The sequence below is a fragment of the Myxine glutinosa genome, chromosome 3, assembly GCF_964187855.1.
Source record: "Myxine glutinosa chromosome 3, kmMyxGlut1.1, whole genome shotgun sequence".
Lineage (NCBI taxonomy): Eukaryota > Metazoa > Chordata > Myxini > Myxiniformes > Myxinidae > Myxine > Myxine glutinosa.
In genome coordinates, this window is record NC_136263.1 from 220,175,282 (window position 1) to 220,203,086 (window position 27,805).

A 27,805-nucleotide genomic window follows, 5' to 3' on the forward strand; every position below is an offset into this window, starting at 1 on the left:
CAAATCTCTTTAGCCGGCCGGCACTCAGCTTTGGCGTCCCAATGAGATCATTTGGTGCAGTCGGCAGTGGTGGCCAAGTCCAACGCTTCCCATGCCTGAGCGCCCAATATGGCGCTGAGCCGACGACGACGGCGCACACAGAGCCGTCGAGCGAGCTGTGAAGACAGCCCTCTTTTTGCTCTCTCTCCATCCAAAGCTCCAAGAGCCCCGCAAAGCGCCGCCTTATTGTTCCTCTTTGACAGCCGCAACAACCTCCTCCTCCAAAGAGCCAGAAGTCCACAAAAGACAAGAGCAATATCGCACCCGTCCTGCTCACGCAAGAACCAGCCGAGAGCCAGATTCTTCTTCTTCTTTACTCTCGAACCTTCTCGATGATGCCACTCTGACCAATCCCAAGCCCCAACGAATCACCCCGTGTCTCCACGACCAATGACGAAGCTCGGGGCGTGGCCTGCCGGTTACGATCCTCTGGAGGCGGGGTTTAGTTGCCAATTGAAAATGTTCAGGGTTCTGTCAGCAGTTATGTCGGTTGTTATTAAAAATGTGAGTTCTTATGGCTGGTCTTGTTATAATTGTAAAAATTAAAAACATAGGTAAAAAGCCACAGGGGCAATCACATACTGGGGGAACTAATCTTAACCCCCTATCTACTTAACACAGCTTCACGCCCCCATCCCCCCTCCTGTGAAGATACGTAACCAACTTAAGCTACGGTTTCCCGACTTAATTCATTGAGATGCCTCCGACTCGTCCACGGTCCATGCTGTTACCAAACAATCCTATCTGTACTATGGGACTCCATCATATACCCCCACAAATGTAACAATATAAAATATCACGTGTCACGTTCCATTCAAGTGTGAATATGTGCGTGGAGGTCGAATATTGGTTATTTCATTTATTTAGTTACACGTGAACCTCGAGTTCCCCTTAGTCCTCCCTCATTTTATGGTTATGGTTTGTTTTCTCCAAATTCTTCCCAATCATTGATCCACTCTTTCCCATCAACAAAATACATCCTCTCGGGAAACGGCATGGTCTTAATCATGAAACATGCCGCAATACGTCATGTTTAAGGGAGTGATACCAGTCAGGGATGTACAACAATGTAGCATTAGGTGAGAGGTGAAGGGAGCACAAACAGTTTGAGTTATGGGGGTGTGAGGGGGGGGGGGGTACACAACAGATGGAGTTATGGAGGGGGAGCACAACAGTTGGAGCTATGGAAGGGGCACACAACAGTTATACTTATGGAGAGGGAGCACAACAGTTTGATTTATGGAGGGGGCATGCAACAGTTGCAGTTATGGAGGGGGCACACAACAGTTGGAATTATGGAAGGGGCACACAACAGTTGGAATTATGGATGGGGCACGTAACAGTTGGAGTTATGGAGGGGGCATACAATAGTTAGAGAACCTTTTCATCAATGGTGGAGATACTTTCTGGCATGCGGAATAACTTTTTGAAGTCAATGGGTGGCAGCAACTAGGCCACTAATGTGGCTACAGTGGGGCAGCACCTGCACTCTGAAGTCGTTACACTTTAGTGTACCACTGGATCTGGATAACAGGAGCCCAGAGAGAGTAACTGCTGGTGGCATGGCAGCAGCTGTTCTTTAGTACTGTGCAAGGCATGGAGGTGTTGAGAAAGCCCTGTGGTGACAGTGAATGTGATGGCAGCCGGCTTGAGGAGCTGGAAGTTGCTAAATGGAGCTCTGCACATAGGCGGCCGAGGCGCGATGGTCACATGTTTGCTGAATGAGTGACAACAGCACGTGGCAGCTGTCTAGGTCTTTCCTGGGATGATCATGATCTTTCCTGCCATGATTTGCCATGATCTTTCCTGGGAAAACCACATTTCCAAGCTGGCCTCCAAAGCCAGTCGCCGACTGGGCATCCTCCGTCGTGTGAAGTCCTTCTTGGCACACCTGAGCTCCTCACCACCTACAAGGCTTTCATCCGCAGCTCAATGGAGTACTGCTCTCCCCTCTGGGCTGGTGCCCCTGCCTCACACCTAGCTCGTCTTCACGCTGTTGAAACCAAAGCGTTCAGAATCATTGGAATCTCACGCGATGAAGCTATCTCCGAGGGCCTTTCACTTACTCACCGCAGGCAGGTTGGTGGTCTTTCCGTCTTCTACCGACTCCTCTCCGGCCTTGCTCCTCCAGCTCTCTCTGGGCTCTGTCCCCCAAATATTCCTACAGGTCGCACAAGATCTGCCTGCAACCCTCTTATGGTTAAACTGCCAAAATCAAGACTCTCTGCTCACCTTCACTCCTTCATTCCTCTTTTCTCCCGCCTCTGGAACAAACTCTCTCACTCTCTTCAATCCCACTCCTCCCTCCAGGTCTTTAAAACAGCTGTTCACCACCATCTCTTATCTTTCCCCATCCAAAACCTTGATCTTTTCTACCCTTGCTAATTTCACCCCAAATCCACTTTTTTGAAATACCAACTTCTTTCCTGGAAGTCCTTGGTGTCCTTGTGTTTTATACTTCTCCCACCCCCCTCCCCCTTCCCATGCCTCCTCCCCCCAAGCCCTCTCCCTCCCACACATCTCCTGATGTCCCTGCCCTCAAATGTTGTGTTTGTGTGCTTCCCCTTCTCTCCCCATCTTGTCTATCGCTCCCTCGTTTTATATATTTTGTTTGTCTGTTTGATTTTTTGTGTGATAAATGTCAGCTCTTTCACGAGCCTCGATTCTGTATGCAAAAAAAAGAAAAAAAGAAAAAAAAAAGGTGTCCAGGTGGCCCTATTTAGGGATAGCACTGCCTGCTCTCGCAAGACTAACCCCTAGAAAAGTTGGAGTAAAGAAAACCTCAATATCAACCTGATTGGCAAGCCGCAGTCAACAAGCCTTCTCTTATGCCGTAAGAAAAAAAAAAGAAGAAAAAAAAGATAACCATGGCAACCTGGAATGTTCGGACACTTTTAGATAATGATAATTCCGAAAGGCCAGAAAGAAGAACTGCAATTGTGACAAACAAACTTGCTCAACACAACATTGATGTGGCCGCTCTCCAGGAATCTAGGTTGGACGAGCAGGGACAGCTCAAAGAAAAAAACACTCACCATTATCTGGTCTGGTAGGACGTCTGGTGAGAGAAGGGAAGCAGGTGCAGCATTTGATATTTAACAAGTACAAAAAGTTTTAATTAAAACAAAAGCCGCGTCGATGTTACACAATGCCTAGATGCAGCTGTGCCTATAACGTCGATGTTATAGGCACAGGACATTCCTATTGATTCGATTACTTGATGTTATTTTTGTGCAAAGTGAAAATATATCTCGGCAATTTCCCGTGTGTGGCAACGAATTTTTAATATACAGTGAAACCTTGACTTACGAGTGCACCAACTTACGAGTTTTCCGAGATACGAGCCGTCGCTCGGGCGGTTTATTGCTTTGTGATGCGAGCCGAGATCTGAGTTACGAGGTTACGCCACCCGCCACCAGGTGGGTTCCGGTCACGTGGTTATCTTGCCGTGCAAGCATCTCTGCCGTATATCGCTGCTACTTTGTTTTCGCATTTTTGTTAATTTGGAAAATTTCTTAGTTTTAACCATGGGTCCTAAGAAATTGAGTGCCAAGGGCAGTGCTGAGAAGAAGAAGAGGATGATGTGCTTGGATATAAAACATGCAATCGTCGAAAAACATGAGCGAGGTGTGCGTGTTGTCGACTTGGCGAGGCAGTACGATCGTAGTACTTCTACGATATGTACGATTTTGAAGCAGGAGTCGATAAAGGCTATAACGCCAGCCAAGGGCGTTACGATTATTTCAAAGCTCCGGACCTCTGTCCATGAAGAGATGGAGAAGTTGTTGTTTGTGTGGTTGACGGAGAAGCAGCTCGCAGGAGATACCGTGACCGAGAGCATCATCTGTGAGAAGGCACGAGACATTTATGGGGATTTGGTGCAGCAGACGGCGGGAACATCAACGGACGAGGCATCGGAAGTCATTCAAAGCCAGTCGGGGATGGTTTGATAATTTTAAGAAGAGGACCGGCATTCACTCCGTCGTCAGGCATGGTGAGGCAGCAAGCTCGGATGTGAAGGCAGCTGAAGATTTTATTATAACTTTTGCCGAACTGATAGAAGCCGAACGATACATCCCCCAGCAAATCTTCAACTGTGACGAGACAGGGCTCTTCTGGAAAAAGATGCCGAGGAGGACGTATATAACAGCAGAGGAGAAGAGCATGCCAGGCCACAACTTGTTCAGAGTGCCGGCGATAGCTCGCCTTCTCTTTGTGGAAGACACGGTGATTTTTTTTTTTTTTTTTTGTATACAATATCGAGGCTCGTGAAAGAGCTAACATTAATCACACAAAAAGACAAACCGACACACAAAACACAAAAAACAAGGGGAGCGGCAGACAATATGGGGAGAGAGGGGGAAGGACACAAACACAACATTTGAGAGCAGGGACATCGGGAGGACTTGGGGGGAGGTAGGAGAGGAATAAAACATATGAACACTGCAAGGACTCTGGGGTGAATTACCGGGGGTAGAAAATATCAAGGTTTTCGATGGGTCATTGATGAGGTCATTGATGAAGACCAAAAATAGCACAGGGCCCAGAACACTACCAGAACACTACACAGATCCTCATTTCGATGAGGTCATTGATGAAGACCAGAAATAGCACAGGGCCCAGAACACTACACAGATCCTTAACATCCAACAACTAATGGGACGCAAACGGGGCGCCCAGTTTAGCGGTACACACATTGATGAATCACCCTGCCTGTGAAACACCGACATGACAGGTTATAGCTGGGTCGGGATTCAAACCCAGGCTGGATAGTTTAGAGTCAGGTGTGCGTACCTCCAGTCCAGGCCATCCTGCCAACTTGTATGCTGCATACAGGTGAAATATAAAGCGCGAGATATTTTTATATATACTGTATATTTAAAAAAAAAATTGGTGTGGTTTTTGGCGGGCTGGAAAGGATTAATAGCATTTCAATGCATTTTAATGGGGAAATTTAATTTGAGAAACGAGCAAATTGAGTTACGAGCTCGGTCACAGAACGAATTAAACTCGTAAGTCAAGGTTTCACTGTATCTCGGCATTTTCACGTCTGTTATTTCAGGCGGTGTATGACTGACCATGCCGCGATTTAAAAAAAATATATCTCGGCAATTTCTCGTGTGTAGCGACACGTGAACGAAGCTATGCTCCTCTCTCCACATTATTGTGACGACGTATAAATTAAATATTTCATCGTGACGATTGTCATCAAATGGACGAATTTTTAATATATCTCGGCATTTTCCCGTCTGTTATTTCGGGCGGTGTATGACTGACCATGCCGCGATTTAAACAAAATATATATATCTCGGCATTTTCCCGTCTCTTATTTCGGGCGGTGTATGACTGACCATGCCGTGATTTAAAAAAAAAAATCTCAATGGACTTGAAGTTACAGGCCTTTGAGAATTCATTTCGTTCTATAAAGGGCAACTTCCATCGGATTTTCTTCCCGTTTTTTTTCAACCGAGTCTAAAACTATGTTAGCGACTGTGAAAAATGAAATGATATATCGAAGTTGATTTGAAATAAAACTGTGTGAGAGAGGAAGACACCACGGGCCTACAAAACAGGCCTCAAAGCTATGCGAGTTAATAAAATGGTGGATATTTGTTTATATGAAGCCTCTCCCACAATGGGTGGAGCTATGGTTCCCAGAATGGGTGGAGCTTTGAGGTTTTGTCTTCTCTGCAAGAACAAGAAGAACAAGAAGAAGAAGAAGAACAACAACAACAGCAGAGGGCACTCTATGACCAGCGTCTTGCGACGCGGCTAAAAAGCTATTGCGACAAACCGACCTCACTACCAAAGAACCATTCAGACAAAACTGTCTATCAGACTCAGTCTTTCTAAACAACGCTATGTTACATGGCTTAGTGTCTATGCCCCAACAATGACAAACACAGACGCGTCCAAGGAAGAATTTTACTCGATGATTAACACTGTTGTATCTTCAATTTCTATAGTGGATAAAAACTCATTCTTGGTGATCTGAATGTCTGGGTTGATAATGACTTCAGAAACTATGGACCTGGCAAATTTGGAAAAGGAAGCTGTAACGCATATGGAGAGCTTTTACTTGGCTTTTGCATTCAACAGCTCAGCTTTCTATCACAAACACCAACTTCTGCCATCCTGATCGATCACTACTACACCTGGAAACATCAAAGATCCAAACACTACCATCTCCTTGATTATATTCTCACAAGACATGAAAGACATTCTTAACACCAGAGCCAGGCGCGGCACGGAATGCTCCACAGACCATTTCCTTGGAAAAACTTCCTGCAATTTACAGGTGGTCCTACATAGAAGAAGGACAACTCCAACTGTACCTAAAATGCCCCTATGTCAAGAAGCTCAAGTCCTTGGAGACTCAAATTTAATTACAAACTACAATCATACAAGCTTTAAAAACTGTAAAGCCATTAAACGAGAAATTAATTAATGAAACATTGAATTCCCTCAAACAAACTATCTACGATGTTGCACATTCCACCCTTGGGCACCCCAAGCACAAAAATGCCGACTGGTTTGATGATAATGTATCATCCAAAAATTACTGCAGCAAAAACAAAATCTCTATAAAGACTATCTTTCAACTAGAGCAATGCGACTGTCACCAATATGCCTCCGCATAGTCCCACAATGGGTAGATGCTCTCGTTCACTGTCCTAAAAATAAACAAGTTTGATTTAAATCCCTTCAGCTGTTTTAAAGTATCACATTTTCACCAGCCGTGACAGGTTTCACAATGATCGGTGAAGCGGTTTCAGAGAAGGGATTTTTTTTATATCGGCTTTCAAGCTAATATGGCTACCACGCCACGTGACGTATGACCTTAAAAATGTACACTCTGCATATGTATGGGTAGGGGATCACGTTTGTGAAGTTTCGTGTTGATTTGATAGGGTTCATTTTTCTATCCAAGATGGCTGCCAAACCCCGTGACCTATGACATCATCATTGCCAAACGAAATGCAACAATGGTGTTAAGATGGTATTTATACAATTTTTGCATCGATAGAGTGGGTGGTTTGTGTGCAGCCACCCGGTTGCTGGTTGCATCATTTTCCTGTGGGCACGTCTGCCGCTGATGCAATGCCTCTCTATAACCAGTTATCTGGTACTCATTTTGCCCACCTCGGAAGGATGACAAGCTGAGTCAACCCCATCTGGCGTTAATTCAACGGGATTCAAACTTAGGACCTTAGGATCCCAAGCCCACCACCCTAACCGTTAGGCCAACATCAGGTGATATCGATAGGGGAAGCGGTTTCAGAGATATAATTATTTATATTTTCCTTCAATCCAATATGGCTGCCACACCATGTGACCAATGACGTTTTCGTGGTCATCTTTTAATCGCCATGCCTAGTCAATGACACGTAAAGTTTAGAGCCAATCGATTTGGTGGTTTGGGAGATGTATTTTTAGGGTTTATGTTAAATCCGAATATGGCTGCCAAACCATGTAACCTATGATGTCATTAATTTAATATTTCAATACAAATGTGTCATAGATCATGTGCATGCAATTTCAGATTTTTAGGCTAAGGAATTCGATTAAAACATACACCTATGATGTCATCATTATCATGCTTTTGTTCCCCATTGGGAGTACTTGACAATGTGCAAAGTTTCAAATTTTTCCATTCAGCGGTTTCCGAGAAATATTTTTTTAATTATTTGCATTTAATCGGATGGCTGCCATACCACTAGTCCTATGATGTCACAATTGCCATAAAAAAAGCATTCTGCATGGGTGTCACTCCTACCCTGAAAGTTTTGTCTCAATTGGACATGTGGTTCCTGAGAAAAACGAGGTTTAGCCCGTACGGACGGACGGACAGACAACCCGAAAACACAATGCCTCCGGCCACCTTCGGGGCGGAGGCATGAAGAAAACACCAGAATCAGAGGAAAAGCTTAAAGCAGCTAAAGCACAGCTTCAAAATAAAATTCGTGTTATGAAAGTTACCTCGTGGGAAAACAAGGCAAAAGAGATTGAAACTTTAGCTGCAAGAAACGATTCCCAAAGGTTTTGCAAGGCCCTAAAGAAAGTCTATGGCCCAAAAACTAATACAATTCTACCCATTAAGAGTTTAGATGGAAAACAACTTCTAACAGACAAATGTGATATCATTGATCGTTGGAAAGAGCATTTCTCTACTCTGTTAAATCGAGATGCAAATGTCAGTCCAAATCCTTTAAACCAACTCAAACAGCTAACTGGGCAAGAAGAAATGAGTTTGCCAATAATTGCAAATGAGCTTGACAAAGCTATCAAGGTAACTAGATGTGGAAAGTCACCAGGACTTGATGGAATTTCACCAGAAGTGTTTAAGCACGGTGGCCCTGAGCTCAGATTGAAGTTTTTTACATTGTACAATGCATGCTGGGACAAACAAAAGCTCCCACAGAACTCCAAGGACGCACTCATCATCACTATCTACAAACGTGCCGCTTCCTTGCTTGACGCTCAGCAGTTAAAGGCTAGGAGCACGTACAATCCCTATTGGATGGCATTCATGGGGAGGAGGAAATGCCCCGCTGAGTGCGGAGAGGAAGCAGCGCCATTGTTATGACTTTGCTGATACCCAGAGTATTGTGACGTCACTGTAAGTGTCTGCAAGTGACGGCACTTCCCCCAAGCTCATTGGCTGTTTGTCTTGTCTAACAGTCATGTTTTGTGTCTTGTGTATTCATCTGTATGACCGTGTTTGTGTGTGTGTGGCAGCTCCACTATGAGCCTTAAATCGTGTGAAAAAACAAAAAGAGGAAAAAGAAAAGACCTTCCAGTAGCCCAGGCAGTCACGCGTCCTAGTTGGCTAAAATAAACTCCATTTTGCAAAACTTCGATCAAGCGGCCAAAACTGCCTGAAATATACTTTTGATCAACATAAAGGGAATAGCATCTGAAGTTTCATTCTACTTTGAACAAAGACATCACCCCTTGTATTTCAAATCCTGTGTCTGGTTAACCATGTCTACCTGTTCCCACATTGCCGTCCACTTTTAGCTGTTTCACATGCAACAGGAAAATTGTGTTTGTCTCGGCAAAGAATAAATCTGTTTGTCTCGGCAAAGAATAAATCTGTTTGTCTCGGCAAAGAATAAATCTGTTTGTCTCGGCAAAGAATAAATTTGTTTGTCTCGGCAAGAAGGCAGGGATTTTTAAATAGTCATATTTGAGTTCTCCAGTGATGCGGAGAGGTTTCTTGTAGCTGTGAGAAGTCCAATTTAAAAAGGGCTCAATGAAGTCAGGGTAGCCGACATTGGCGTGTTTTCAATTTACTCATCTCCAAATGCAAAAAACACATTTCCATCCGAGGGCTTGTGTCACAATACTGGGAAACAGGGTTCCCAAATCCCATTTACCGAATTGATTTGTCCAATGTCTGAGTGTCCTTGTAATAGATGGAAAAGTGCAACGGATGTCTCCTAATGTTCTTGTCCCGCATGTAATTAAGACATGTAACAAGCTCGACTGTGAGCTTTGAACAATGCAGATAGGAAAGCTTCAAAGACACACCTGCTATGCACCACAATGGCAGCCTTAGGAAGACCGGTTGTACCCGATGTGAAGATGTAGAAGAGTCGATCTGACCACAACCGGAGAGAGAACAACCAACATTTATATTGATTTGTAAACTCTTCTTTTTCAATTGACTATTTAATGGCAAAAATTTTTGATAAAAAAAAACAAAAAACCAACAACAAAAAAAAACACCACCTCATCGGTGTTTGCATAAACCTTCGACGAGATAGCAGACCATGTGTGTGGTTCTCTCAATGGAAGATAAACCCCTAATCACACAAAATCAAACAATAATGGACAGAAACTCGGCAAAATCTTGATATTCTTACCTTTTGTTTTTTTGTTTTGCACAATTTCAACCTTTACATTTACCAAACACCCTTATTAGAATGTTCATCCGTGCAGCGCGAGATAGGATTTTGCAATTGCACGTGTATGTGTGCAAGTCTATGTGTATGTATGTACATGTGTGTGTCGTTGGTTGTTATCTCCATTTGTGGGTTTCAGGAGGTGGAACTGAGTCCTCTCAGGACCCAAGGTATCCACGTCCTCTTCGGTAAGGGATCACGGTTCATGGACCAAACTGTTCAACTTTTTCAGAGTTTTGTTCCAAGTTCTCTTTTCAGGATCATCACCGAACCCCGGATTGCCTCCAGTTGTAGTTCATTTGTGGTAATATTCCCGGGGATGTTTTTCAAATCTCTGTGAGGTTCTTCTTCATCATTCCAGTTGCTCCAATTATTACCGGTACAATTTGGTACTGGTAAGTGTGTGTGTGTGTGTGTGTGTGTGTGTGTGTGTGTGTGTGTGTGTGTGTGTGTGTGTGTGTGTGCGTGTGTGTGTGCATGCGTGCGTGTGCGTGTGTGTGTGTGTGTGTGTGTGTGTGTGTCCAGGACATAATTTTTATCATCTGGGCTGTTGTCATCAATTTAAAAAAACAAACCTTTATTACGAGTCAGTGGAGAAAATAATTAATAAATGTGACTTAACTGCTGTTTTCATTAATTTTAGTTTGAGTAGAATTGGATGAGCAACCAGCTTTGCATTTTGGGATGCTTTCTAGTTCATCTTTTAGTTTGACAAGTACTGCAATTAGCAATCAACTCTATTTTACAAAATAGAACCAACCAATTAACAAAACAGGAAGAAAAACAACAACCTTACAAACATGTCATTTCAGGAGCTTATTTTAAAAAGTCCTGCAAATGTGAATTCCTGAAACGATTTCCAAAAAAAGTATCCCAAGATACTGTTCTGCTGAGGGCCAGACATGGCGACTACGTTTGTTCAATTATTTACAGACAGATTCTGGTCAACGTATATGGTGGCAGCAGCGAAGATAACCAATTCTAAATTACTGCCAAACAAGCAGCCACACAAACCCAGAAATTGTCATCCGCATCATGAAGAAAATAGGGAATTAGCACAAAAACAAATGTTTTCACATCACAATAAGCAACTTTGAAAATAGTGAAAAAAAGAAAATTATTCAAACACAATAAACCATTTCAACTTAAGTTGTGCTCCACTGAGGATACCTGCACATACTGTAGGTAGCACACCTGAAAAGCCACGATCACGTGGGGGAGGCGGCTCGTGAGTGGGAGCAATGGAGAGCAGCAGATCCATGCAGAGCCAGCCTTCCGGGAGCTTTGCATCCTCCGAACTCCCAACCACGTAAATTTCCAGAGACTTTCCCAAAGAACCACTGATCTCGAGCAAAGCTTCACCAAAACAAGAACAAAAATACATTTAAAAAGAAAAGTGGATTTTAAAAGTACACTGAAAAATGCAATTGTTTGTGCCAAAGTCATCCCATAATTCAGCAGTAACAGGGCTTTATGGAATGTGGAGGAGGCACGATGGTTAGAAACACCAGGAAGAAAAAGAAGAATGAAATGGGGAAAAAACAGGCCGAGCAGAGCACCTAACTCAAACAAGCATTCTGAGTATTGCGCTGCAATACACGTCCCCTACCGGCAGTCTGTCGTCCAGAAAACTGTTGGGGAAATTCCCAAGTTCAAAATGCCATAACTTTGTCAAAAATGATCAAAACGTTGTGAAGTTTGAACTTGATCTGTAACTTATCATGAGGAAACCATGTACCAAGTTTGAAATCACCAGCATTAAGAGTTTAGAAAAAAAGTCCGGAAAACTGTTCTTTGCATGACGGACTGACAGACGGACAGACTGACAGACAGAGGGACGGAGTGCAAACCTATAGTCCCCTCTGGTGTACACCGGGAGGGGACTAATAAGGCAGAGTCTGTGCGTCTGCGGTTCTGTGCGTCTGCGGTTCTGCACGTCTGCGGTTGTGCGCGTCTGCGGTTGTGCGCGTCTGCGGTTGTGCGCGTCTGCGGTTGTGCGCGTCTGCGGTTGTGCGCGTCTGCGGTTGTGCGCGTCTGCGGTTGTGCGCGTCTGCGGTTGTGCGTGTCTGCGGTTGTGCGGTTCTGCACGTCTGCGGTTCTGCGGTTCTGCGGGTCTGTGGTTCTGCGGTTCTGCGCGTCTGCGGTTCTGCGCGTCTGCGGTTCTGCGGTTCTGCGCGTCTGCGGTTCTGTGCGTCTGCGGTTCTGCACGTCTGCGGTTCTGCACGTCTGCGGTTCTGCACGTCTGCGGTTCTGCACGTCTGCGGTTCTGCGCGTCTGCGGTTCTGTGCGTCTGCGGTTCTGTGCGTCTGCGGTTCTGTGCGTCTGCGGTTCTGTACGTCTGCAGGTATGTACGTCTACACGTGTTCATTGTGAAATCCAAATCGGCTTAGCAGACCTCCACTTGATTTTATATTAGTGCTTGGGGGTACCCAGGGATAGGTCGTGTGTATTCAATACATCTCCGCATTCTCACCACCCCTGCCCCCTAGTGAGTGTGGGTAGACAACTTGCAATTTTCGCCTTTATATGTGGTATAGTACAAGTGGTTTAACCACTGACCCCTGTTGTAGTGAGTTGTTATTGCGGGTGGGAAAAAAAGAATACTCTCGCTCCTGGAGGGAGGGGGTACGACTCGACTCATACACAAACAACTCTCTCACCATCAACAAACTCTGTTCCAACAACGACAGCACGTGCTTTGGCGACATGCAGACAGTGCATAAGAGAATCCTGGCGTAGGTTATAGTTAACCAGTGCAGCTTCTGCACCAATCTTGGCCAGACCAAGCCAAAGTCCCACATACTCTGGGCGGCCAGCCATAAAAAGTGCCACGACATCACCCACGTTGTAACCACGGCTGGCAAAGACATTTCCAACTTTTGCAGAATAGTTATCCAGCTCCCTGAAAGTCCACCTTCTGTCAGTGCTCTGTTCGATTAGGGCCACCTGGGTAAGGTAGAAGAGAGGAATGGCAATATAGTAATGTTGAGCAAAACAACCGAGCACAAACAAAACCACAAACAAAAACAAAGAACAAAAACAAACAAATGCTATCACCGAACAAAGAACAAAGAACAAACCGAAACCAAACAAAATGCGATCAACACCGAAACCCCACCTTCTCTGCGTGCCGCTCAACTATCCTTTTGAAAATTGTTGGGATTGTGTCGTTGTTCTGGACAAATTGCTTCATTTGAAATTTGACTCGCAGCAGAACGAGAAGTCCACTAACACAGGAGGAAAAAGTAAGGAGAAAAAAAATGTCAGATGGTGATTGAAGCAAATTTTCTTATCACAAATTGTACCAAAGTTATGCAAATTATGTAATACAGAAGGTGTAGGTGGTCACCTTCATTTATTCATTTCATTCAATCCTCTTCTCACACATGAAACCGTCGGAATTGATTTTTTATTTTGAAGGAGTAAGGCTCAGAAGAGCTGTCGGCCGAATTATGCACACACTTACAGACTGAGATGCCAGGTGGTCACTGGTTTGTGATTCCACCAGGGGCTAATCACACACAGATTAGAAAACAAAATGACAATAAAATTGACCCTCGAGGGATCCCAAACAACTCCATTGTTAGCACAGCAAAAAAAATCACAAGGCTCCTTCAGAAATAAAGAAAAAATTATTACACAAAAACATGGAACAAGTCACAATTTACGAAAACAGAACCACAAGACAACAACTTATCGTATAAAGATGCTATACACTCAAGCAGCAAAGATGATGCTTGGAGTGCAGCAGGGAAGGCAAGTAGCTATATGAGCATACCGCAGGAGAAGACAAATGGTACGGTCACTCACTCTCCCAGGCGAAAAATAACCAAAGCGAGGGAGGCTCCTCACTTCCCCTCCTGGGGTTCCACCAATCATCGCCGAGGCAAATCGCAAATCTATGCCTCCCAAGACTAATCGATCAAAGGCACAAGGGTCTCCACCTGGTGGGATGCCACCAACTCCGATATGAGGCCCGTGACTCTGCGCCCTGTCACACCCACCAAACTTGGTCAAAGGCCCTGAGGGATGTATGCCCTGACGTCTTCACAAGTCTATGCAAAAGGATATTCACCAATTCCCATCTCTTATGTGCTGGTAACAGAGTGGGGAGGAACTTATTCTTTCCTGGTGGCTGAGAAGTGACATCACCCCACCACAATGTTCCCGGCTCTGCCAGTGTTTTACAGAGGTTGGGGGTACGAGACCCCTAAATCTAGCGATCTAAAGCAGACAATGCTCGACCTCCAACAAGCAACACTTAAAGACTCATTAGCTGAAACAAACATTTCATACAGGTAAGAAGTTCTAAATCTACAATGAATGTACAGAGTGGCCACAAAGTCCCTATGGATAATAGTGTGTCCTCTGCTACTTATTTGATTTATTTGTTTTCCAGGTACGGCTTCAGCATGACAGACACCAGTGAGTACATGATAGAAGAGAGACCGATTACTTATGTTTGGGTTCACGACCGCGTGCGAGAAGGAGAAAGTTTTGAAGACATAAGGACAAGATTTTCACAGAGGTTCGATAAGCCAGCTCCTACGCGCGACACAATGCCGGCATGGGAGAAGAACCTTTTTCAACAGGGAGTGTCCTTGATTTAGAGCAAGGCTCTTCTGCAGCGATTCCCCACCATTAAATCAAGATCAAGTGTATTTTTTTTGGATGAGTGTGGAATGTTTATTTTTCGGATGAGAATCGATCCAGGAATGTTTATTTTTGGTGCAAAGAAAATCCTCATTTTTATGAGGCAATTGAACAACATGTCATGAAGTCATGTCATTAAGTGCACAGCAATTTTAGAAGATCACTTGATAGGGCCATATTTTTTCGATACAAGTGTCAATCACACTGCTTATTTGAACATGCTCCAGACGTGGTTTATTCCACAACTGCGTGAGAGAGATCTCGAGGCAACAGCTATCCTGTAACAAGATGGTGAACCAGCACATTATGCTCTCGAGGTTAGAGAATATTTTGATGACAAGTTGAGTGGATGATGGATTGGACATGGATCTGAGATAGTGTGGCCTCCTCGAAGTCCGGACTTAACATGTGACAACTCGCTTTGGGGTATTGTGAAAGGAAATTTCTCATCTCCACGTAACAACAGTTGAAGACCTCAAACCAGCTGTCATGGGCTGCTTTTATGACCTCTAGACTAGACGGATTTATGGAAAAAGGCCAAGTATTTAAGCTTCTTGGTGCATCTTTGGGTAAAAGTTGGGAACCTCACTTTTTAACATAATTAGGGTATGCTGAATTCGATTAACCTGGTTCCCAAGCCAAATTGAGGTTGTTTTTTTTGAGTTTTGAATAAACTGCTGAAGAACCTGGGCATTGGTGAACTCACAGAGGAGACAATCAAATCTGCAGAAGCGTTCATCTGCAGAATATATAATGTGCACAGAACAACCTCTGTTGATTCAGCACGACACATGTTGTTCTCCAAGACTGGTAAACCAGAAGCAATGTCACCGACAAGGGATGCTCTTCATTTCCATTTGATGCGAGTACACTATCAAGCCATGGTATGGAGAAATGCTCATTGTGCCATACCTGACCTTCCTGCACCTGTGGAAATGGGATGGAAACGTGGTGATTCAGGACTCGAGCCTATTCTGATGTCACCGAGTCCAATCCCAGAAAGTTGCCTCGAGATGATTTGTTGTGCATGCCAGAAGCAATGCAAGACTTGAGGCTGCAAATGTCACTATTCAGAGTTGAGGTGCACATCAATGTGTGCCTGTCAGCAACAGAGTGATGATCACCCCACCAACAAGTGACATCACCCTCTCAAGTGACATCACATCACCCTCACAACAAGACCCCTTGTATGAATTTGATGTAGTTTGGCAAAACAACATGTGTGACATTCCTGAATGTTTGTGCTTCACTGCCATGTGTACTTAATTTTAGAATAAATGGTGTATGAAACATTGTCTTATTAAACCATTTCCCATATTATAGTGTCCAATTTCAATATCAGTTTGAATATCTCTTTCAATATGTCACCAACCATAATATAGACTAGACGGATTTATGAAAAAAGGCCATGCATAAGCTTCTAGGTGCATTTTGGGGTAAAAGTTGTAAAGTTAAAGTAAAAGAGCTGCATGTATATACATGATATATAAATGCTTGTTCAAAGAAATTGTCCAAAAATGGTAATTTGGCGGCCATTTTGTTTATGTGAATTAGAAGGTCACAAACTCAACATTCGGCTTGGGAACCGGGTTAATCGAATTCAGCATACCCTAATTATGTTAAAAAGTGGGGTTCCCAACTTTTACCCAAAAATTCACCTAACATTCACATTCCTCAGAAATCCGTCTCGTCTACTGCAACCCTCAACATGGAAGATGTCCAAAAGAACATGGAGAAAAATTCAAATTTGTGTGGAGAATGGAGGGAAGCATACAGATAACTTCTGACTAAATTCTAACTGTGTGCATAGTGTCTTTCTGGCCACTCTGTACATCATGTCTACAACCATAAACAAGCTATTGCCCTCTCTCCAACAAACACGTAACAATAATTTACACCATGACTGAACACTGCAGGAGCTTATACATAAATCACGTGTATGACAGGACATTTGGAATCAACAGACAAATCAACATTGTCGTGTCTATGGGATTTCAACATGGGACCCGAGAATCACGAGTTATTTGCTGAGATGGAATACCAAGTGGGACAATACCTTATTCACTGGGAACGACCCCATTTCCCACACAGACCTCGATGTTGAGCCAAAGCAATTGCAGCCACCAAGGATTTATTTTCAGATTGTAGTTAAACATTTGCCTATATGACAACAACAACAACAACAACATGCATTTTAAGGCCATTTTCCCTGCAAGAGCGGGGGTTAGCCTTGCTGTCCCCATGACAATCTTCTCCATTTTGCCCTATTTTCTGCATCTCTCCTTGTTAACCCCCTTGCCCGCATGTCTTCTTCCACCATCTTTAGCCAAGTCTTTCTCGGTCTTGCCCGTCCTCCACTTCCTTCTACATTCATTTCCATTACTCTTCTCAACCAGTCACTTTCATCCTTCCTCAACACATGACCAAACCATCTCAACCTGTTCCTCTTCACAGCATCAATCACAGGCTCTATTCCCATCATCTTTCGCAATTCATCATTTGTCTTCCTCTCTCTCAGCGACACTCCGCACATCCACCGAACCATTCGCATTTCCACCCTTTCCAGCCTTCGTTGCTGCTCTACATTCATGACCCATGTCTCGCTCCCATAAATCATAACACTTCTCACACATGCAGCATGTACCTTTCCCTTCAGCTTCAACGACACTCCCCTCCTCATCAGCACGCCACTCAGTTCCCGAAACTTCTTCCATGCACATCTTACTCTAGCAACCGTTGCCGAGTCTGATCCACCTTCTCCATTCAGCATGTCTCCGAGATAACAAAATGTTTTCACACCTTCCAGCTTCACGCCATCTCCAAGATCCAACTCAACATTTCCTCCATCTGCAGCTCCCTCTGTGCACACCTTACATTTGAATGTAGCTGCCACACTGGTTAATGACCCTCTCAGACCACTACATTTTTGATGAACCCACTCAGCGCACATTGTACATTGAATGGAGTTCACTCCGACACCCTTCCTGCACACAGAACATGGCCACTTCCCAGTTCTTTCCACCTCACCACATGCTTTACCACTTGCCATCACCTTCGTCTTTCCGATATTCACCTTCAGACCTTTTGTCTCCATACTTTCCTTCCACTTCTTCATCTTTTCCTTCAGTCCATCCATACTTTCCGCAATCAACACCAGATCATCTGCAAACAACAACTCCCACGGTAAACCCTCCTTTACGGTCTGAGCCAGCACCTCCATCACAGCTACAAATAGTAGTGGACTTAGTACCGACCCCTGATGCACTCCCACCTTCACCTCAAACTCACCACTGTTCCCGTCCTTCGTCCTTACAGCTGTGCGCGCTCTTTTGTACATTGCCATCACAACTCTGATCAACCATTCCTCCACTTCTAACTTCCTCAATGACCATGTCAATACTTTGCGTGGAACCCTATTGAATGCTTTCTCCAGATCAACAAACCCAAGAAACAACTTCTTCCTCTTCTCCATGTACTTCTCCTGCAACTGCCTCACAATAAAGAGCGCGTCTGTCGTTCCTCTTCCTGGCATAAATCCAAACTGCATTTCGTCGATCTTCACCTTCTTCCTTATCCTCCTCTCCAACACCCTTTCCAATACCTTCATTCCATGCTCCAATAACTTTATCGCTCGGTACGAGCCACACTCCAGAGGGTCACCTTTCCCCTTGTATAGAGGGCCAAGGGTACTCAGTTCCCAATCCACTGGAATGCGGCCTTCTTTCACCACCAGATTACAGATCTCTGTCATTCTCTTCACACCCCAACTTCCTGCTGCCTTCAACATATCTCCCACTTGACTCCCGTCAGCCCTCCCGCTTTTCTACTCTTCATTGCTTTTATCACTTCCTCAACTTCTTTCTCAGTTATCTTCTCTGCCGGTCCTAAAACTGGGTTACTCTCTATGTTGCCATCCCATTCATTCTCTGTATTCAACAGCATTTCCATATATCTTTTCCATCTTCCTTTAATTCCATCTGGGTCCACAACGATTTGTCCCACTTCATCCTTCAAGCAACTCACCCCCATCACATCACACCTCTCTTTTGCTATCTGCTTTGCAATCCTGAATACCGCTCTCTGACCCTCTTCCGAATCCAAGCGTTCTCTGAACATTTTCCTACATGCCTCCTGCACCTTTGCTACCTCTTTCTTTGCAGCCTTCTTGGCTGCCTTATAACTTTCATGCTCTGCTTTTTCTGCTCCCGTACCCTTCGCCTTCTGCCACTCCTTGAACTTCTTCCTCTTCTCGTCAATCCTCTTTCCAACATCATCATCCCACCACCATGTTTCCGAGTGCCTCGGTGGTCCTTTTGTCCATCCACACACCTCACCAACGGCTCCCAACAGACAAGCTTTCATTGACTTCCAACCACTTTCAAGCTCAACCACATCATCCTCGACCCGACTCAGCCTCTCTTTTAATGCCTCCCTTACTTTCACCTCTTTCAACCTCCACACCTTCATTCTCGGTTGGTACTTCACCCACCGAGCTCTCCTCGCACCTTTCACCCTTATGTCGCAGACAACCAAGTGGTGCTGTGAAACAGCCTCCTCCCCCGGGATCACCTTTGTGTCCCGGAGGTGCCCCTATCTCACCTACGCACCCTCAGGTAGTCAACAGTTGTCGTCGACCCACCTGACGTGTATGTAACAAGCTTATTATCCCCTTTCTGGAACTGAGTATTACAAATCGACAAATCAGCTCCATCAGCAAACTCCAAAATCCTTTCACCTTCTCCATTTCTCACACCATATCCGTAACCCCCATGAACTCCTTCCCACATGTCCATTTAGGTCTCCTTCTACCACAACAACTTCCTCATCTTTCACGTTTTCCATCAACTTCTCTATCGCACACCAGAACTTGTCCTTCTCTTCATCGCTCCGACCAACCTGCGGAGCATATACCGAGATGATGTTCACCAAGAGCTTTCCAATCATCATTTTCACCATCATCAACCTATCACTCACTCTGGTCACACTCACCACACTCTCTACAAACTCCTCAGAAAACAGGACACCAACACCATTCACGCCCTCCGGGCACCCTTGCCACACAAACTTGTATTTCTGTCCCTGCCTACCCTTCACCATTCTCACACCACTTCCCTTCCATCTCGTCTCTTGCACACAACATATGTCCACTCTTCTGCTGACCAATATTTCCACCACTTCTCCTGATCTCCCTGTCATTGTCCCTACATTCCATGTCCCAAACCTCAGAAACCGATCTCCACTTCGGGCTGTACCCTGCCCATATGTAGTTGCAATTGTCATGGTTCTCTTTTTGAGGCAATGTTTTTATGGCCGGATGCCCTTCCTGACGCCAATTTGCCTATATGACAAATTTGTTTATGATTTTACACTACAAGTTGAGCAAAACCTGTTCTATGGAGTTATCAAAATTGAATTGTAGTCATTTGCCTATATGACTACAATTCAATTTTGATAACTCCATAGAACAGGTTTTGCTCAACTTGTAGTGTACCCAACAGCAGGTCCAAGGGTACGTCCCGGTGGCAAATCCGATCTGGAGAGGCCCACACAGCAGTAACAAATACTAGGCCATAAACCAAGCAAGTGATGCAATAATCTTTGTTGGGGGAAGGGAGATGGGTGGTGGAGGGGGCACCAAGTCCAAAGGGGGGTCTATAGGCAGTGCCCTGGTGGGGCTCCAGGGGGGCAAAGTCCCTACAAACTCTAGGGTTTTAGAGCTTACATACCATTGAAAACGTTTCCTCACCACCTGCTCCTCCCCCCCCCCCCCCCCCCCCCCCCCGAGAAAAAAATTACACTTTCCTGTTATGATATTGTTATGTCTGGCGGGGTAGAGCAATATGTAGAGCAGATAGATCTGAGTAGGTAACATGCTTCGTGTGTCGCGGTAAGGAAAACTAGTCTGTAATAAGTTCTTCATGTGTAGGCGTTTTGTCGGGTAAGGAGTATACTTGTGAACCTACCAGGAGGTTCGTGTGTTAAGTAGTGTAGGGATTAAAAGTAGCGCCCTGTGTGTCCTCACCTGTTTAGCCAAACCTTTGTCCCTTTTGGCACTGCAGACCAACATAGACATTCCGACAGGTCCTTAGCGCAACACTAAGTAATGCCCTTCCCTGACATGACTGTGAAAGAGAACCGGCAAAAGCAAACCAGGCCGGGACACCGCCGATAATGGCCGCCGCCACCTACACCTCCGGCGGGCCTATCCATCTCGAATAGCACGCGCTATGACCACGGAGTAGGGAGCGAGGTTGGGAGGCGCGGGAGGGGCGTGGGCCTGAGCGAAGCTGAAGGTTTGGTGGAAGGGCCTGATTGGTTGGCAGCGCGCCAAGGCTGACGTCACCGGCGAGCAGAGATCAGCGAGGGCCGAGCGCGATTGTTGAGTCTGGCAGTGGGTCTTGCGCCGAGTTGGTTTTGACAAGCGAGTTGGAAGGATGGAGGGAGTTGCTTCTGGCAGTTGGTTCAGAGGAGTTGGCCAGCAGTGGAGTTCGGACAGGGAGAGAATTGTGAGATTTGCTTAGTTGGCTTGAACTTGGCTTGAAGCGGCACTTGGCGTGCAGTGGACTCGTGCTCTCTTCCCCCCTTTTCCGTTCTTCGACGTTTTGTGTTCGTGCTCGAGTTGAGGGTCGACCTTGTGTGGAGCTCGCGGGCCTGCGTTGGACACGTAGTACTTGGTGCACGGACCTCGTGGGCGGCGAGTGGATCGGAGCTGGGAGCGAGGCCTGGTGGCGGCCGAGCGGGGCCGTGTTACACGCAAGACTACAGACAGATAAGCTGCACACTACATTACCTTTCCCAATTACACGACGAACATGTTCTTTTTATTAATTCATATTCCCTCGTCTCGTTTCTGAAATCTGTCGTGTGGGGACGTCCCGATTAGGATATTTGTTACCGGCGCGTGCTTTTTCCTGTCCTTGCCTTTTTCCTTTAATAAACACTTGTATTATTTTGCATCCCCTGTTAAACCTGTGCCCGCTAGAGTTAATCCCCTTACAGGACCAGAGCTACGTCGGTGCGCTGAAGGTAAGCTTTTGCTGCAGCCTCCATTTTCCTTCTTCCTCCCACGCAACATATAGCCGAATCCGTGTTTGGGTAGTTGCCTCCGAATAAGCCTGTTTAGGCCATCCGCTACTCTGTTGTTAACTGGAGTTGCGCGGTAATATCAAATATATTTTTCTTTCATATTGTCGCGTTCCCGGGGTGAACACCCCTGGGGACGGATTAGCCGATCGAGCTTAAACTCCGAGGCGTTCAATCCAATGGCAATGTGAATACACGTGGGGGATGAGGGCAGCGAAGCTCTTATCTGTACGGATCCCACCGAACGTCTTCGACCCTGTTAATCAATTCAAACCGACACGGAATTAAAATGCAACAAATAAACAGGCTTAATAAAAATAATGCCAGGGAACAAAGAATGCACGGCAAAATATTCCTAAGTTGAGGATCCTCCATACGGACTCAAATACACACAAGGGGAAAATAAATGAAAGTAATTATTGTGTCTGTGTGGTGTGTTTGCCTGCACTCCATGGGCTCCTCTAATGGTCCCCACACCCTGGCGGCCGTCGACAGTGAAACGAACAGGCCCGCGCTCCTTCCTGCTCGACCGCACCGAACCCGTCGTTCCGCTGAGTCCGCGCACTGCACCAGCATGACCGCCACGAGCAAACACTAAGAAGGAGAGAGTTCGTCTGCCTTTTTCCCAGCCCGGAACACCGGGACCAGAGAAAGAACGATTTTGACCGCCAACAATGATTGTCTGAACCAAGCGAGCCATAACGATGTCGACCGCTGGTGTTCAATCTCGGGACCAAGAACACCAACTGCGACCGCACGCGATCAAAGCCAGAGTCAAGAGGAAGATGCGCCTGCTCGCGATGAATGTCCCAGGTGTAAGAGAACAAAATGTCGGGAACACAGTCTTTTGGTTTTCAGAGATCTGACGTCACCCGACAATGTCCGCGCACGGTCCAATCAACGGCTGGCGACATCACTATCGCCGTCCTGACCAATCGTTCTTCGGTGGTTGCCTCATCGCCACTTGCCGGCCTTTGTGATTGCTCGGCTGGCAGAATAAAACAACCGGAAGCAGGACATTGAAAACCCGCGGTAGTTTTCAATGTCCTGCTTCCGGTTGTTTTATTTCGTGTTATTAATTATGGTGTCGATTGCTTGGCTTGGCTATGGTGTGTAGTGCAGTGTCATAAGGAACACAAGAAAAGTTTACAGAGGCAATTCCATACAGGGGATTAATTAGCCTTAATCCTTAACTAATTAACATAACCCCAATCCTCGTCATGGGGACAAAGATACACTCTTACACGACATCCGGTCGAAACGGATCCCTACTTGTGGTACATAGGGGTTCTTCTTCTTCATGACAGTCGGAGCACACTACCTGTACAATTCTACCTGGACCAAGGTATTGTATTGCCTACCCCCCACAAACATAACATATTCAACCCTTTACTTCATTGATTTCCATATATTAAGCTCATTATTGGATTTGATGCCAAGTCAATATCCTGTTTCCCTCTGGTGGGATTGAAGACCTTTCCAAATATTTCCTTTGCAGATGGTCACACTTAGGAACACAAAGACAAGGCATTCTGGGATCGGCAACAATTTATGTAAGAAATGAAGGTGATTTTGTATGTTTTATTAATCTCAAAATACCTTGTGAAAAGGCCAAGGCTGTAAAAAGTTCACAACTATCAACAAAGTAGCAAAGCGTTAGACTTTTCACAGCATAGATAAGGATTATGACCCAGTTGCATAAAATTCCCTTATCCTGAAGGAAAGATTTACGTGCAAAAGTTACACTGTGATTCCTTAGTGAAGGATTTCCTTAAGCACTGTTGAAAGAGTGAAGGTGAACCCTCTTCTGGTGAAATTGCCAAAATCAAGACTCTCTATTCACCTTCACTCTTTCATTCCTCTTTTCTCCCACCTCTGGAACAAACTTCCTCAGTCTCTTCAATCCCACTCCTCCCTCCAGGTCTTTAAAACAGCTGTTCACCACCATCTCTTATCTTCCCCCATCCAAAACCTTGATCTTTTCTACCCCCGTTAATTCACCCCAGATCCACTTTTGTGAAATTTCGACTTACTTCCTGGAAGTCCTAGCAGTGTCCATGTGTTTTATACCTCTCCCACCCTCCCCCCCTTTTCCCAAGCCCTCTCCCACCCACAGATCTCCCGATGTCCTTGTTCTCTGTTGTACTTGTGTGCTTCCCTCTCTCTCCCAATCTTGTCTCCTGCTCCCTTTATTATATGTTTTATGTGTCTGTTTTTTTTTTTTGTGATTAATGTTAGCTCTTATTCGAGCCTCGATGTTGTATACAAGAAAAAAAAAGTTTGGAAACTTTCCGAGAATAGTGAAAGTGCGAGATTATGAAAGTGAAATACGAGTGCCAAAAAACAAGCAAAATATTCTGGATGTCATGAAAGAGTGAAAATGTCATCCAAGTGAGTGTGCCGCCACTCAGCATTTTTCACAATGTACAATAATTTCTCAATTGTGTCCCTGGTGTTGGGCTAGCGTAGGGTGCCGGCTTAGGATCCTAGGATCCTGGGTTCGAATCCCGGTCAATCGCTGAATTAACGCCAGGGGGGTTGACTCAGCCTGTCATCCTTCCGAGGTCGGCTAATTGAGTACCAGTTCACTGGTAATTCCCTGCTTGTCGTTAAAGGCGGCAAAAAGGGTTGGCGTCAGGAAGGGCATCCGGCCGTAAAACATTGCTTCAAAAAGGGGACCTAAAAACAACAACAACCACAGTTCCCGAAAAAGGCCAACCCCCGCTTGCGGGGAAAAAATGGCCTCTAAAGGTGTTTTTTTTTTTTTTTTGTGGAAGTATTGTTCGATCAGCCTCTGCCATCTCGCTGTGCCACTTTGTCCCATCACTTCTTGGTACTTCCATACTGGTACTTGAAGCTCATCTTCTCCAATGAAGATTGGTAGCCTGTCTCCGAGCAATAATCGTCCTCTTTGTGACCAATTCCCATGAAGAGCTCCATTTGGAAATTGAAAGGTTGTTGTTTTAGGACAGAGGGATGCTCCCTTAACCTTAAGGAAGGTTTTAAGGAAAAAACCTTAAGGAATATTCAAATATTCAATGATCCTCAAATGAAGGATGTCCTTAAGGGGAAATTAAGGATGTCCTTTTAGCTCTTTCACGAGCCTCGATTCAGTATACAAAAAAAAAGAAAAAAAAAAAGAGGAAATATTTAAGTAAATCCTCAAATCTTTTCTTAATGATGCTTTATGCAACTGGGCCTACGTCCTAATTATATTACATGACCATGACACTACAACCTGATCCCCCTCTCTTCTCCTTCTCACTTGCACAGTTTTAGGAACTGCATCAAGATTTCAGATCTTTAACAATTTGTTTCTCTATGGAGAGCAAAGGTAGGTTTGATAGATTATTTTGACCCATCGAAACACGCAAGTAATAAGCCTCGTGTTGGCTTAGTGGTTAGGGTGCCGGCTTAGCGGTTAGGGTGCCGGCTTAGCGGTTAGGGTGCCGGCTTAGCGGTTAGGGTGCCGGCTTAGCGGTTAGGGTGCCGGCTTAGCGGTTAGGGTGCCGGCTTGGGATCCTCGGATCCCGAGTTCGAATCTCGGTCGATCGTTGAATTACCGCCAGGGGGGTGGACTGAGCCACTCATCCTTCCGTGGTCGGCAAACTGAGTACCAGCTCACTGGTAATTGGGGAAATAGCGGCACAAACGCGCATCCAGAAAATTGATACAACCAGCAGCCACAGGCTGCATACGACACAACAACAACAGCCCAAGAAATTCCCCATCCTCCTTAACACACCGAGAGATTTATTCGCACTCTCAATGCAGATAACGCGGTCAGGAAAAGTCGGACAGAATTTCCAACTGAGGGAATGAGTCATCAAACTCTTTTTCTGCGAAATCCTGAAGATATTCAAGAACTGATCTCGCGAGATCTTGGAGACGGCGGCAGGGATTTTCGAAGCTCCACACGGTCTCCACGTTTTTCAAAGTTAAGTCTGTTCACAATTGTATTTTGTCGAAACTGTATTTATCTTTCGGTGTGTGAAGTTATAGTGTGCACCTTGGAAGTTTCTCGGTGTTTATCTTTCATAAATTAATCGTTGAATCGTGTTCTGCTACTCGTGTGCGGCCTTGTAGTTGTACCCCCGTCGGTGTTTGTTATCTTAATCGTGTTTTGCTTGGCTCTTAGTTTTTTTCCCTTCTACCCCGAACATAATACTCTGTCTAACGTTCTAAATCCCCACCTCCCCCCCCCCCCCCCCCACCCACAAAAACCAAACAAACAAAAAAACCAAAACATTTATTTTCCTTTCTCCACGTGTACTGTTGACTCATCCTGTATTTTCTGTCCAGGTGTGCTGTTCGCCCCGCCCCCATTAACTCCTTGCCATCCACCGTTTGCCCTTCACGTGACTCGTGGTGGTCCCTCTCGGCTCTCCCCCCGTTGGTATTTTTGTGCACATAAGATTGTTCACGGTTCTGTTTAAATATTATTTAAATATGTATAACCTTTCCCCTTCAGTGTTTTACTCAGTGGTATTTTACAACACGCTGTTTTTCTTCCTATTTAAAAGGCTTTTCTCAATTTCCTCTCCAACTCATTCCACCTCAAAAAAAAGAAATTCAATATCTTATCCGTCTCCCTCACTACATGGTCTAAATTCACATTCATTCCATCCCTCCTCCATCATTCTGAACCGGATTGCTAACTTGAAAATCACAACAAACCCAATTTGTTTTCAATGTTCGTCTTTCATTAATCATCCACTTTCTAAACTCCCCTCTTGCCCCTCCCATCCAAATCCCTCCCCTTGCACCTACACTCCTAAACTCCCCCCTTGCCCCGCCACTCTTAAACTCCCCCCCTACCCCTCCACTCCTGAACTCCCCCCTTGCCCTTCCCCTCCTAAACTCCCCCCTCACTCCTCCCCTTCAAAACTCCCCCCCAACCCCTCCCATTCAAATCTCCCCCCATACCATTCCTCTCCAATTCTCCCTCCTCCCCCCTCCTCCTCAAAGCTGCCTCCTCCCCACTTCGTCTCCCTTCTATCTCATACCTCCACCCCCCCCAACCTTCTTCTTTCCTCTGCCCCCCCTCAAACAACCCCTCTCTGTGCCTCATCCCTTCACCTTTCTCATCCTTCATCTTACCCTACTCCTCCCCTCCCCTGTCCTGTACCCGATGCTCCCCCTCTCTCTTCATTAACGGTATGGACCTCAAACATCCGGGGCCTTCGCTCAAACCTGACTGATCTCTCCATACAGGTTGCTTCTGACAATCCAGACTTGATCTGCTTAACAGAGACTTTCCTCCTTCAAGATGTCTCTGATTCCTTAATATCTCTTCCTGGTTACTCCCTCCTCCGGTATGATAGACCTGAGCCTCGGCCTGGTGGTGGGGTGGCTATCTTTATCAAAAACTCTCTTCCTCACTCTCCTTGCACTGCCCTCTCTCCTCCTCACCCCCAGGAGTACCTCTGGCTACGGCTTCCTCTCCGCTCCCACCTTTTGTTCATATGTGTTCTGTACCGTCCCCCAAACAGTGATGACTCCATCTACATTTCACTGTCTGACAACATGGACCAACTTCTATCCACTCATCCCAACTCTCTCTTCCTCATATGTGGTGACTTCAATTGTCATCATGCCACCTGGTTGGGTGTGGGTTCCTCTCTCACCAGTCATGGCACCTCAGCAAAGGACTTCTGTGACTCACTGGGACTGACACAATCTGTCAATTTCCCGACCCGGATCTCAGCCAATGGAGTATCTTCTCTTCTAGACTTGTTATGACTAACTTCCCTGCTAATGTCTGCTGCTCTTCTTCTGCTCCAATCGGTTCTTCTGATCATGTGCTTGTCAAAGTGGACATCTCTCTGGCCATTCTCAGAGAGCCTCCTCAGCGTCGAAGAGTCTGGCATTTCACTCAGGCCGACTGGGACGGTCTTCAAGCAGCCATCAATCGTCTGGATTGGTCTCCCATCTCCACTGCCTCTGACATCAATTCTTCCTGGGAATTCTTCCAAAGCAAACTGATCTCTCTCATGCACAGATTTATCCCATCTCGCCTTCAGTTGTCTTACCCTTCCTCCCGTCCATGGTACACTGAATCTTGTGGTGAGGCAGTTGCCCTGAAACAACTTGCCTTTGCCTCTTGGAAGGCTAATCCAACT

At 45.4% G+C, this 27,805-nt stretch overlaps 2 protein-coding genes across 3 annotated transcripts in view; one reads left to right on the forward strand and one right to left on the reverse strand.

The window, feature by feature from the left end:
- The window catches only part of LOC137422850 (uncharacterized), a 156,600-nt gene extending 140,715 nt beyond the window's left edge, over nt 1–15,885 (forward strand). The window contains exon 6 of the mRNA XM_078775066.1: nt 14,347–15,885. The gene's annotated coding sequence lies outside the window, so the exon portion shown is untranslated. The remainder of the gene's footprint in view (nt 1–14,346) is intronic.
- The window catches only part of LOC137422851 (long-chain fatty acid transport protein 4), a 66,656-nt gene that overhangs the window by 31,133 nt on the left and 7,718 nt on the right, over nt 1–27,805 (reverse strand). For both annotated transcript variants that reach the window (XR_010983591.2, XM_068109438.2), the window contains exons 2-5: nt 13,066–13,174; nt 12,608–12,893; nt 11,142–11,303; nt 9,574–9,643 (exon numbers count right to left, since the gene is read on the reverse strand). Coding sequence is in view for 1 of the 2 variants with exons in the window: in XM_068109438.2 (XP_067965539.1) it covers nt 9,574–9,643; nt 11,142–11,303; nt 12,608–12,893; nt 13,066–13,174 (627 nt within the window). In the remaining variant the exon portion in view is untranslated. The remainder of the gene's footprint in view (nt 1–9,573; nt 9,644–11,141; nt 11,304–12,607; nt 12,894–13,065; nt 13,175–27,805) is intronic.